Consider the following 13,666-nt stretch of genomic DNA (forward strand, 5'->3'; position numbering starts at 1 on the left):
AACTTGGGCGGGGTTTTATCATGTTTTCTTCCGGAAACTGGCACCCGTTGCTACTGTCAAATCATGGCTTCTCTCGATAGAGTTAAAGTGCTAGTTTTAGGTGATTCCGGTAAGTGCATACTTTTGGAATAACGTAGTTTTCATGACTAAATGTGTACATGGTATAATACCATATTCAAAAATATACTATGCCGCAGTTCTAGCTCCATAGGTCATGCTCCATCTTGTACTGTAGTCTAAATATAATTAACTTTATTATTGATTTATTTAACACTGGATGAATAACTGTTAATAAATAAGCAACTTTATATTTTAATGCTGTGGTTATGGTAAGAGAATTAACTTAGATAATATTAATTACAACTTGAGCACCACTTTTCTAATTACTAAGAAGGTATTACCTTTTATTCAGATCCTCAGTCCATTGTGCACTGTCTGTTCACAGGTGTAGGAAAGTCCTCCTTAGTACATCTTTTGTGCCAGAACCAGGTTTTAGGGAATCCATCCTGGACTGTTGGATGCTCAGTAGATGTACGGGTAGGGTTGCTTTCAATTAAGAATAAAACTAACAAGATTGCTGGCTGTTGTACGTGATTTGTCATTGTGAACAATAATATCACATCAAATGTGTTTTGAATTTTGCAATACAGGTTCAAGACTACAAAGAGGGAACCCCAGACGAAAAAACATTCTACATTGAATTATGGGATGTCGGGGGCTCGGTCGGCAGTGCCAGCAGTATAAAAAGCACCAGAGCCGTCTTTTATAATTCAGTCAACGGTAGAGTTGTGTCCACGTGTGTACAATATTGGAAAGCATTGCTGTTCTCACCTGTTTTATCATTTTAGGAATTATTTTAGTCCACGATCTGACAAATAAGAAATCATCTCAGAATCTTTATCGCTGGTCACTGGAAGCGCTAAACAAGGATTCGTCACCAACGGGCGTCATTGTCTCCAATGGGTATGTGTGTTTTCAAGCGAGATTGACAGATGTGACGTGCAGAATTGTCAAATTTCTCCCAATTGGTCCAAAAATAATAAGTTAATAATTTTTTACATCTGATTTTGTTCCTTGAAATTTAATACACTTTTTGGGGTGATCTGTGAAGTGATAACGTATCCTTTTTTTTCCCCTGCAAGTGACTATGATCGTGAGCAGTTTGCAGAGAATCCGGTGCCGTTGCTTCTCATTGGCACCAAGTTTGACCAGATCTCCGAAACCAAACGGAGTGAAGTTCTCACACGGACGGCTTTCTTGTCTGAAGACTTCAACGCGGAGGAGATCAATCTTGTATGTCAAGGTTTTTTTGTTTTGTTTTTAACTCAGGAAAACTGCTATCAGACCTGCAATCAAAAACTTGCTGCTGAAGACGTCACGTTGGCAGTCCAAATAGTTATGGTGACCCCTAGTGGTTGTTCTGCTAGAATAACATCAATGTAACATGCACAGAAGATGTTTGGAGATACATACTGTATCGAAATCCTATGTTATTGTAGACCAACAATATTGACCATCTTTGAGCTTTGAAATTGAAATATCAAATTCTACTTTGTTCCTTCAGGACTGTACCAATCTGAGATATTTGGCTGCAGGCACATCCAATGCAGTGAAGCTCAGCAGATTCTTTGACAAGGTGAGATAGTGACAAAATGACATAGCAATAGCACAGCTATTGACGTGGACTGAAAGTATTTTTTTTAGTTAAGTTTGCACTTCTACAAAGGGCGGTTCTACAAGAAGGCGCGAGGAAAAAATAGCAATAATAGCTTAAATTAACAATAAAGACCTTTTGTCCACATGGGTGGACATCACATTTTGGATCATGTAGGCAGTTGGGATACATGTGTGGCCAAAGGAGGAGTTTAACTTTTGTGGGAGGAGGGGCAAAGCATGTTGATCACCCCGAAATGCAGTGTCAGCAATTAAATTACATTTAAAAATATATATATTTATATCTTGACACTGTTCGTGTTCAAGCTCAGTTATTGAAGCTTTTGAAAGCTTAGGTTTAAAGAAATTCTAAATATCCATCTTGCCTCTTCAGGTGTAGTTTTGGCTAAAGGACCGTCTGTAAGTTGCTAGTCACATGATCTATGAAAAAAAATAATTTTAATCCATTAGGAAATACTTTGTAGGATTCTTGTTCATTTCATTCATTTTTGTTGTTGTTTTTTTTTATTGCTTTACAACTTTGATAGACAACATTTTAACAAATAGGTCTTTATTTTAAAGTGGAAGTTCAGAATTTTTGACAGTAGGCTTAATCTTGAAGATGATTTCAACAAATTCCGTGCAGTTTGTTAGTTTCAGGGTTCCGGAGTGGCTAAGCTAATGCGAGTCAATGGTGCCTGCCAGTGTTGTTTTTTTTGGCAGGCCTTTTAATTTTCGTCTTGGTCTTAGACTTTTGGACGATAATACTTATTAGTCTTATTCCTTTTTCAGTCATTTCAAAATGCTTTTGTCTTCGTCTCCTTTTTGTTGACGAAAACTCCAAGACTAATTTTGTCTAGTTGTAGTCGACGTTTACTCAATATTTTTGCCTGTAAAATTCTAAAGTTTCTCTCCAATTAATAAAAAAAAATATTTCGAATAAACATTGACATACGAGAACATATTATAGCATCTACAAGCCTCTAAAAATTTATTATGTGATAATACACACTCAACTGGAAAACAGTACATTTTCAATGAACTATACACACCTGGACGCCACGAACTGTATATTTAAAAAAAAAAGTTGTCCGAGAGTTTAAGAGGATGCTTTCCATTAGCAATAACCTAATACTAACATGAACGTGAATGCTATACTAACAATGCAAGTTACATTTAGTGTGTGATGATCACACAACACAGACCTTTAAAGGCTAAAACAACGCTGCATTTTCTCTCTTAAGGACAAAGATAAAAGGACAAATCTTACGTGTGTTTTAAAACAAGCATTGGGAGACTGGAGAGTACACTAGCGGTGGAGTTGTCGGGGGGCACAGCACGTCACATGAGTGACACAGCCAGACACTGCAGGCTAACTACACATTGTGATTATGTGACAGAAACTATAGCGCATTTTCGTCTTGTTCTCGTCACATCAGACGAAAACTGGCATTTGTGTCGTTATGTTTTAGTCTCCCAAGACACGTTTTTAGCTCGTAATGATCTCGTTATCGTCATGAAAAAATTGTTCTTCGACAAAATATTTTCGTTATAGTCGTTATTGACGAAAACAACACTGATGTCTGCTTAGCATGCCAATAAAAAAAATGATATTAACAGATCTAACATAGTCAAATAAATTCAAAATGCAGATCACTGTTTGAAATACCCATATGACCAAAACAATGTCGCACCAAACTGCCGTATTTCATTTCATTCTGCTGGACTATTTTTTTTTTTTTTTTTAGATGCGTAATGCGACTACAATAGAAAGGAGTGCTTCGGCCACTCATGCTCGGTCTGCTGGGGTGGCCCTTTCGTTCCCACAGATTAAACGGCGTTGAAAAAACCAATGTGATATCACTCCGCCCTGCTTGCCTAGACAACCTGTTCCCTGCAGAGCTGCTGTATTACAAAAGTTACTGTTCATACTACAATTATTGACATGCAATGGTCAGTTTTAGTAATGTTATCCTGGAACCATAGCCAACACTATTGATTGCATGGGTCATTGGTGATTCTCATGTTTGCATACGTTTTTTTTCTGTTTTGTTTTTTTGCTATGCAAAGCAGGCACCATTGACTCACACTAGCTTAGCCACTCTGGGACCCTGAGACTAACAAATAACTAGCAAACTACACAGAATTTGTATAAATCAACTCCACTGACTAATTAAACCCCCACTAACTCGAAGAGTAAGCTTTATATAGCCCTTATGTCAAAAATTCTCAACTTCCCCCTTGAAATTCATCAATTACATGCAATGACATTTTCGGCCACCAGGTAGCGCACTGCAACCACCCAATCAATCTCCGCCTATGGGTGCGCCCTACATGAATTAAATTGTGGTGTCAACATGTGGACACCAGGTCTCGAATATAACTTGACTTTTTTTTTTTCCAAATTATTATCAATCTTTTTTCATGAATTAATAATAATATTTAGTCATAAAATGTTCAGTTAAAAAAAATACAATTTAAAAAATAATAATACCAGTATGCACTCTGGAAATATAGCACTCTAAAGTTTGTTTATTTATTTATTTATTCCATTTAAACTGGGAGGACTGGCATCTTTCGAAGCCATTGACTGCACTTGATATACGATATTGGGTTAACATAATGTATATGCCATGAAGCTATACTGTGATGTGATAAAAACATGAGCCGTATCTTCAAACAGGTGATTGAAAAAAGATATTTCACAAGAGATCCAAGTCAGGTGAGTTCTGATTTTAACGAATTTCGTTTGTAAAATTTAAAATCCACACTGCGCTCCTATAGTATTTAAATATTGTTCAGAATGTTTTAAAATGTACTCAAGTCTTAAAGCATAAAGACATGCGTTGTGTGTGTGCAGATGACAGGCTTCACGGACCGAAAGCGATTCAACTTTAAGACTTTGCACTATGACTGACAGTGCGGTCTGTGGTTAAACGATAACAAAAGCAGTTTTGTCACACAACTTTCTGTCCCTTCAACCAGTTTTACTTTCTTTTATTCCATGGACAAATACATTTACAGTATCATTAATCATTTTCAATTATGATTTTATGTTTAAACCAGTCAAATATGCACATTACCTTGTGATAAAAAAATAAAGAAGCTACAAGATGGATACATCTATTTTTTTATTCATATTATAAATCCAAACGTACATGACAGTCATCATGTGTTTAATTATTTATGTTGTGTATTTGTCTCATGCTAAAATCAATAAAGAACACTTTTTCCTATAGTTATTGGTTTTGTTTCTGAATGAACGGCACCTACTTCTCTAGAAACTGAGAACAACTACACAGCTGACCAAAAGTATTGGCACCCCTGCAATTCTGTCTGATAATGCTCACTTTCTTCCAGAAAATGATTACAATTACAAATGCTTTGTTAGTAATAGCTTCATTTTTTTCTTGTAATGAAAAAACACAAAAGAGAATGGGAAAAAAATTAAATCATTATAATTTTACACAAAACTCCAAAAATGGGCTGGACAAATGTATTGGCACCCTTTGAAAAATCATGTAACACTTCTCTAATTTGTGTAATTGACAGCACCTGTTACTTACTTGTGGGACATAACAGGTGGTGCCAATAACTAAATCACACTTGCAGCCATTTAAAATGGAATAAAGTTGACTCAACCTCTCTCCTGTGTCCTTGTGTTTACCACATTGAGCATGGAGAAAAGAAAGAAGACCAAAAAACTGTCTGAGGACTTGAGAAGCAAAATTGTGAGGAAGCATGGGCAATCTCAAGGCTACAAGTCCATCTCTAAAGACCTGAATGTTCCTATGTCTACCGTGCGCAGTGTCATCAATAAATGTAAAGCCCATGGCACTGTGGCTAACCTCCCTAGATGTGGAAGGAAAAGAAAAATTGACGAGATTTCAACGAAAGATTGTGCGGCTGGTGGATTAAGAACCTCGACTAACATCCAAACAAGTTCATGCTGTCCTGCAGTCTGAGGGTACAACAGTGTCAACCCTTACTATTCGTCAGAGTCTGAATGAATAGGGACTCTATGGTAGGAAACCCAGAAAGACCCCACTTCTGACCCAGAGACATAAAAAAGCCAGGCTTGAGTTTGCCAAAGCTTATCTGAGAAAGCCAAAAACGTTTTGGAAGAATGTTCTCTGGTCAGATGAGACAAAAGTAGAGCTTTTTTGGAAGAGGCATCAACATTTACTGGGGAAAAAAACAAGGCCTTCAAAGAAAAGAACACAGTCAAACAGGGCGGAGGTTCCCTGATGTTTTGGGGTTGCTTTGCTAGCTCTGGCACTGGACTGCTTGACCGTGTGCATGGCATTATGAAGTCTGAACACTACCAACAAATTGTGCAGCATTATGTAGGGCCCAGTGTGAGAAAGCTGGGTCTCCCTCAGAGGTCATGGGTCTTCCAGCAGGACAATGACCCAAAACACACTTCAAAAAGCACTAGAAAATGGTTTGAGAGAAAGGACTGGAGACTTTCTAAAGTGGACAGCAATAAGTCCAGACTTGTATCCCATAGAACACCTGTGGAGAGATCTGAAAATGGCAGTTTGGAGAAGGCACCCTTCAAATCTCAGAGACCTGGAGCAGTTGGCCAAAGAAGAATGGTATAAAATTCCAGCAGAACATTGTAAGAAACTCATTGATGGATACCGGAAGCGGTTGTTCGAAGTTATTTTGTCTAAAGGTTGTGCTACCAAGTATTAGGCTGAGGGTGCCAATACCTTTGTCTGGCCCATTTTGAGTTTTGTGTAAAACGATAATTATTTGGTTTTTTTCCACTGTCTTTTGTTTTTTCTCATTGCAAGTGAAATAAATGAAGATATTACTACCAAAGCATTGTAATTGCAATAATTTTCTGGGAGAAATTAAGCATTATATGACAGAATTGCAGGGGTGCTAATACTTTTGGCCAGCAGTGTATGGAAATTTGCCATCTAATAAGCGTTTAGCAAGTAAAGAAATTTTGCAATGTGCTTACACCACAACCTTCCTTTGCATCACTTCCTTAATCCAAGGAAGGAAGGGGTGAACTTTGGTGAAGACGTGCGGAATCGTGCGATTACTGCAGTCATCTTGGTAGACAAAGGCCACTAGTCCTTGAACCGTAGTGTTGCAGATTAACGGACCCCCGGAATCTCCCTAGGGGACACAAAACGAAAGTTATGGTTTGTTGGTGACTTAATATGTTATGTGATACATTTGTCTGCATGCTATTTAGTGATTGACATGCATTACCCAACAAACCCCTCCTTTCTTGTCGGGCCTGGTGCATATCATGTGATCTGAATGAAATATTTCCTGCCAAATATTTTTGCACTCAAAATTGAACTGTATCTTCTCGGTGGTCTCCTTCAGTACATCAGAAGTGGGCACTTTCTCAGTTTGGCCCCAGCCAGCAACGACACATTTCGTTTGGGCCGGAATTTTCCCATTCTTCTTTGGTAGAACAATAAATTGGACGTTTCTGTTCAGCGTGGCCTTACGTTCCAACTGTAAGAGAGCAGATTCTGACAATTGGTTGACATTACCTCTGCCGGTAGATGAAAGCTATGGGAGGCAGAGGTTATGTATTCTGTTCCATATGTGTCGTCTTGTCTGTTTGGTGTATGTTTGTGCTCAAGATAACTCAAGAACAAATAAAGGAATTATTCTAAAATTTGTATACATATATATACTTTATATAATATATAATTTTTGCCTGCCTTGTACTTAAAGATTAAATACTGAAACAGATATTAAAAGTATATTAACAATTTTTTTTTTAAATGTCTCTTAAGGTACCGTGACATTATGTAGAATTCATTGTGTATGTTATTATGTGTGTATGTTATTATGTATGTACAATTCATTTAATTGAGTGATTCTGCAGTTTACTAGCACACATTTATATTCATTCTATTAGAAAGCATCAAAATAACATTTCAGGTTTCAAACAAAACAATTCATGACTTTTGTTTACCTTAAGTAGCATAATGTCATTGGTGTACCCTCCAGGGGTGTAGCGTGGATGAAGATAGAACTCTGCCACGTGGATCCGTTGCTGGCTTTTCTCGTGCTTGCTTATGTTGTGCGCTCCAAGTATAACTGTCATTTTCTCTATTGACTCACTAACAACCAAAGGAACAAACGAACAAGTGTACAACTTTGTTACAGACTTCCGCTCAGGCAACTTGGGTTCATCTTCCTTTCACTGACAGTTTTAATATACGGTGATCCCTCGTTTTTCACGGTTAACGAAACAACAACAAAAAGACTTTATATGTACAATATATGTATAAAGTGGTACCTCGACATACTGGCTTCAACATACAATCTTTTCGACATCCGTCGTAAAATTTGACTCTCCATTTGTTTCAACATCCGACGACACTGACACACAGCGGATTTTCTTGTGAGAGAAATCAACATGGGTTCCAAGAATGTTAGTGCAGGTGGCGAAAAAATGAAAAAGGTGAGGCTTACTATCAGGGCTGTCAACAGACTTGCAGGGGCCCGTGGCAAGAAACCATTATAGGCCCACCCACCCCACCCCTGCCACCGGCTTGTCACGACAACATACGCAGTACTTTTAACGCTTTGCAAGCAATGAGTGTAAATTTTCAAATTATTTAATTTGATAAGGATAGGAGAATTTAACAGACCGTAATGTGATGTGACACAATATAAACAAACTATTTCCATCTATTGTCCCATGTAGGCTACAATACAATACAACTGAGAGTGCTATGCCTGCCTGCTAAGCAACAAAACAGTATAACTAACCAACATGTCTTGTCATACCGCACCTCACTAGGCTACAAGCGGCTGGTGACGGACTCGAATCGGGCTTTGGTCATGGTGATCGCGAATGTAAAATGTTCAGTTTTAGCGGCTGTTGTTCACTTACTGACATCACCGTCCACAACCGACTCTAGCCCTAATTCTCTGGCTTCTTGTCCCCCTTTTATAAACGTCATAATTTTTTCTCGTTCACCTCTATGATCTTCATCTCTTTTTCTTTTCTGTGCACCTGATTTATGACGAGTCGCCATGTTTATAACAATGACAGATATATTTGAAGACAGATATATTTTTCCCACTTCAGGGCACGCACGTAGTGTAGCCTTGAGTGCGCCAGAGCGGGGTCAAACCATTCTCTGCTAAGACAGAGGGGGTGGGGGGGGTGGGGTTGTGCAAAAAAAGGAATAAATATATATTTGAAATATCTAACATGTTAAAGTTTTTAAGTATATATCGAGTAGAACATAATATTTAATCAGACAATGATTTAAATAAAAATAAATATGTGAATATAAAGTAAAATAAATTAAGGGTCATTCAGGGGCCCCTATGGTCCTGAAACCCGGGACAAAATACACGGTTATCCCCCCCGTCGACGGGCTTGCTTACTATTGTAATGAAGATGGAAATGATAGAAAAATATGAGCATCGTGAGCGCGTCCGTAAACTGGCTTGACAATAAGGCCGTAGAATGTCGAGAATCTCGACGGTCCTCCTCTGACCTCAATTCGCCAGTCTTTGCAAGTTAAGGTGACAATTATTATTACGATAACATTGCCAACAAATCGCCAGCTTCGTCCGGTTTTTAATCATTTATTTCAGAATTTGTACAACACAACATATCTACTGTCCGCCCCAGCTGAACAAAGTGAAAGTAAAAAGTCCTCCCTCACTCTGTGAAGTCAGCCATGCGATGTGTTCAGGTACACCACACAAAACACAAACGCCACATTAGAACCCAATTTGTTACGTTATTACAGCTGTTATTATTACTTTTAATATATTATTATTATGATTTTTATTCATAATTTATTGGTTTTGCTCTGTGTAATTACTATTGGCAATAGTAGCAGCATTTATCAAGGATTTTGTGCAGGTTTTCAGGCTGTGGAACAAATTAATGGGATTATAATGTATTGTTATGGGAAAATCTTGCTGGACATAAACCATTTTGACTTAGAAACAAGATCTTGAAGTGAACTAACTTCACATGTAGAAGTACCACTCGGAGTTTATGGGGGCCAGGGGGCCAACCCCAACCATAGGTAGGTGAAAAGTATTGCATGTAATTGACTTTCCTATATATGATTTTAAAATTAAGAGTTTTCCGTTAAAATATTGTCTATAAAGGTTGTAAAGCCATAGAACAAACAACAAAAATGAATGAAATGAAGAGAAAAAGATTCTTAGATTCTTAGAAAGATTATTTTTCGAACAGATCATGTGACTAGCACCTGAGATGGTCATTTGCTTTGCTTAGCCAAAACCACCTGAGGACTGAAGAGGCAAGATGGATATACAAAAATTTTTTTCAAACCTACGCTTTCAAACGCGACAACAACTACTAAGCAAGAACCAAGGTTTGAAAACGTGGACCATGAAACGCCAGAGAGCACAGCCAAAATGGTGAGCGGAGTTTCAATTTGCTCCACTTAAGACGCTAATTATACAACAGAGCCAAAACCGGTGTCTTGCCAATGGAGTTACCCCCGTCAAAAATTGCATCCCCTGGCTGCGGAAGCCGACACACACACATTAGTTATGAGTTATGTCGACTTAAACAATTAATTGAAGCCAGAAAATCAGTTATATATTTTGGACATTGAGGTTTCTTAAACTGGAGAAACTCTATACAGGACTTGAATTACAGTAATAACAATTATAGGTCATCCTACGAGTAAAACAGTAAAGCAATGCCATACGTTCAGTACGTATGTTACGTTATGCGACTTTTTTTTTTTTTTTTTTTTTTTTTTGATGGATGGGCCATTTTCTAAAACCTCATAGATAACTACATCACCAAAACACTGAAATCAAGCAAATCAGTGCACCGCAGTGCAATTTTTAATGAGGGGGAACTACATTGGCATGACACTGGCGGGCGTACCATATTCAATGGATGATGATCTTAGCGAAAAGTATAGCTGTCCTAAGCAGCCTGATTTAGAATTCCCCTCAAGAATGGTGGGAAACGAAAAATGATCATTTTCAACTTATTATTATCCATATTGGTAACACTTTACGAAAAGGGTCCCTTAATTAACATTAGTTAATGCATTTTTAGACAATAACTCATGTTTAAGTAACATGACAATAATTCATTTAATCCCTTATCTAACATTTATTAATATATGAATTAACATGAGTTAATGTATTAGTTAATACATTTTAAGACAATAACTACTGTTTAAGTAACATTACAATAATTAATATAATTGCATATCTAACATTTATTGATATATTAATTAACATGAGTTAATGCATTAGTTAATGAATAACCAGACAGTAACTAATAGTTTGGTAAAATTAAAAAAATATATAGGCCTATATAGGATTAGGGTTTAGGGTTAGGGTTTGTTAACTTAAGCATATATCATTTCTAAGTTAAGGCACACATGTTCTACACTTCACAATAAGGGTCCAAAAAGCATTCAGTAATGCTTAATAAATGTTGAGGGGTGGCTCAAGCATTTATAATTTCTTAGTCAAGGAACGCACGTGCTACATTTTACAATAAGGGTCCAAAAAGCATTCAGTAATGGTTAATAAAGGTTCAGAGGGGAGAACTTAAGCATTTATAATTTCTTAGTTAAGGGATACGCATGCTACATTTTACAATAAGGGTCCAAAAGACATTCAGTAATGGTTAATTAAGGTTAAGTAATACTTATGAGGTACGTTCACGTGAAATAATACCATACTTAAGGTTAGGTTATAATATCTGTATAATACATTACTTAACATTGATTCACATATACATTAGTGCATTAATAAATAGTTATTAATGTATACTGGTACTAGTAATTGATTGTGTTATTTTAAAATGAGAAACATTGCTCTGTGAGTCCTTGGGTGCTGCTACCCTAACCTTAAGTATGGTATTATTTCACGTGAACATACCGCATAAGTTTTACTTAACCTTAATTAACCATTACTGAATGTCTTTTGGACCCTTATTGTAAAGTGTAGCACATGTGTCCCCTAACTAAGAAATTATAAATGCTAAGTTAACAAACCCTAACCCTATATAGTCCTATAGATATATATATATATATATATATATATTTTTTTTTTTTTTTTTTTTTTTTTTACCAAACCATTAGTTACTGTCTAGTTATGCAATCACTAATGCATTAACTAATGGCATTAGCTAATGCATTAGCTAATGCATTAACTCATGTTAATTAATATATTAATAAATGTTAGATAAGCAATTATTTTATTTATTGTAATGTTACTTAAACATTAGTTATTATCTAAAATTGCATTAACTAATGTTAATTAGGGGACCCTTATTGTAAAGTATTACCTAAATATTCTTTAATTTCTTTGCTGACACTGCGTTTTGGCGGGTCATCAACTTGCCCCAAAAGTCAAACTCTGCCTATGGTACCACTGTAACTGAGGTTTTTAAGCACTGCTATTGTAATAAATATGATATAAATTAAATACAGTGTATATATCAAAGAAAACAATGATTTGTGCATGTTAACATGCATTTAGCCACATTTTTAAATAAAATACTGTATATTTTTTTGTTGTTGTTGAAAAAAATCTGCGATGTACTGAGGGCGCGAAGTAGCGAGGGATCACTGTAATTAGCTCTATCTTTTAATTTTAATCTTTAATAAATCTTGCAAATAAATGTATCGACCCACCACATCCAACCTAAGGGGGGTTAGGTTTACAATGGGATAAATGAAAAAATGTTATGATGAAAATGTATATCCTAGTTGGAGATATTTTAAGTGCACTGCATACATCCAAACTCACTTTTTGCAATGGGCCGCAGTGAGAACAAAGTCCTCGCGGATTAGTATGCCGCCGCATGTGTGGCCTCCATTGACGTGCAGTGATGCCATGTAGGGTTTGGAGTGAGCCTTTGCAACCTTACCACCCACTATGCTGCTCCCTGTTGCCTCTGATGTGAAGAGAGCGCATCCAGTTATGTTTTTAATATTATTTGTACTTCGCTATGTACAGATAGTAATTGAATGTCATCTCACCTGAAAACCCAGAGAGCAGCTGAATGGCAAATAGGGTGCCGAAGACATACATCATTACAGTTGTGCAGGTTGAACACTTGCTGATGTCAAAGTCATTTCGAAAGCAATACATACATACAGGAAATTGATAGGAGGTGCTGACAGAGGTGGAGGTGACACTTTTTTTTGTGTGCATCATTGTTGTTTTTGGCAACACTTTCCATTTTCGTCTCAGTCTTGGCCTTTTGGACAATAGTACTTATTAGTCTTAGACATACTGTATTTTAGTCATCTAAAAATGTGTTTATCAAGTTTTTGTTGATAAAAACTAAAATTAAAAATTTTACTCCAAAAATGAATAAATAAAGGTTTCCAACTATTCTGAATGAACATTGAAAGATCAGCACATACTGTAGCGTCTACAAGGACAACGCCAGCCCGGTGGCAATATACACGGTGACCCAAAAAAAAGTTTACACTCAGTTGACTGCTTGTTTAAAAGCCATTGAAACATATCTAAATAGGTTGTCATACTTAAGTGATTCGTTAAGGTCACTCAATGCAGCTGGTAATCGCTCGTCTCTACAATTCCTGTGCTTCTGCTGAAAATGAAGAAAACTTTAGCTGTACCTGAATTGCTGCGTGCCGGTCTGACACATACTGAGATTGCAGCAAATCTGAGAATATCCAGATGTGCAGTCTACAAAGTTAAAAAGAAGCTGAAAGATACTGGAACAGCCTCAAGAAAACCTGGGTCTGGAAGTGAAGATCTGTGCGGACCAAAAAGTTGATTGACAAGGTGATATGTGGCCACCCCAGAGTCCAGATCTCAATCTCCTGGATTATAGCATATGGGCAACTATGGAGGACAGTGCCTGTAAGAAGCCACAAACTTCTGTGGCAGCCTTGGAGAGGTCCATTGTTAGATCTTGGGAAAAGATGACAGCATCCTACATAAAGAAGCCTTCCGCAGGCGCCTGGAGGCTGTTGTGACACTTAAGGGAGGACACATTGAAAAATAGAGTGTACTGTAC

At 37.1% G+C, this 13,666-nt stretch overlaps 2 protein-coding genes across 2 annotated transcripts; one reads left to right on the forward strand and one right to left on the reverse strand.

Moving 5' to 3' along the window:
- Positions 1 to 14: 14 nt before the first annotated feature.
- Positions 15 to 4,891, forward strand: LOC130927475 (rab-like protein 3). The gene is made up of 8 exons (XM_057853334.1): positions 15 to 109; positions 446 to 537; positions 651 to 780; positions 849 to 963; positions 1,143 to 1,293; positions 1,565 to 1,636; positions 4,337 to 4,375; positions 4,514 to 4,891. The coding sequence occupies exons 1-8, from the start codon at positions 64 to 66 to the stop codon at positions 4,568 to 4,570; spliced, it is 702 nt and encodes a 233-aa protein (XP_057709317.1). The 5' UTR covers positions 15 to 63; the 3' UTR covers positions 4,571 to 4,891.
- Positions 4,692 to 12,961, reverse strand: LOC130927474 (granzyme B(G,H)-like). Its single transcript, XM_057853333.1, has 5 exons — positions 12,654 to 12,961; positions 12,421 to 12,568; positions 7,607 to 7,754; positions 6,883 to 7,137; positions 4,692 to 6,786 (listed from the first exon to the last, which is right to left on the reverse strand). Exons 1-5 carry the CDS (start codon positions 12,829 to 12,831, stop codon positions 6,622 to 6,624), a joined length of 894 nt encoding a protein of 297 aa, XP_057709316.1. The 5' UTR covers positions 12,832 to 12,961; the 3' UTR covers positions 4,692 to 6,621.
- Between the last annotated feature and the right edge of the window lie 705 nt (positions 12,962 to 13,666).

Source organism: Corythoichthys intestinalis, chromosome 12 (genome assembly GCF_030265065.1).
Source record: "Corythoichthys intestinalis isolate RoL2023-P3 chromosome 12, ASM3026506v1, whole genome shotgun sequence".
Lineage (NCBI taxonomy): Eukaryota > Metazoa > Chordata > Actinopteri > Syngnathiformes > Syngnathidae > Corythoichthys > Corythoichthys intestinalis.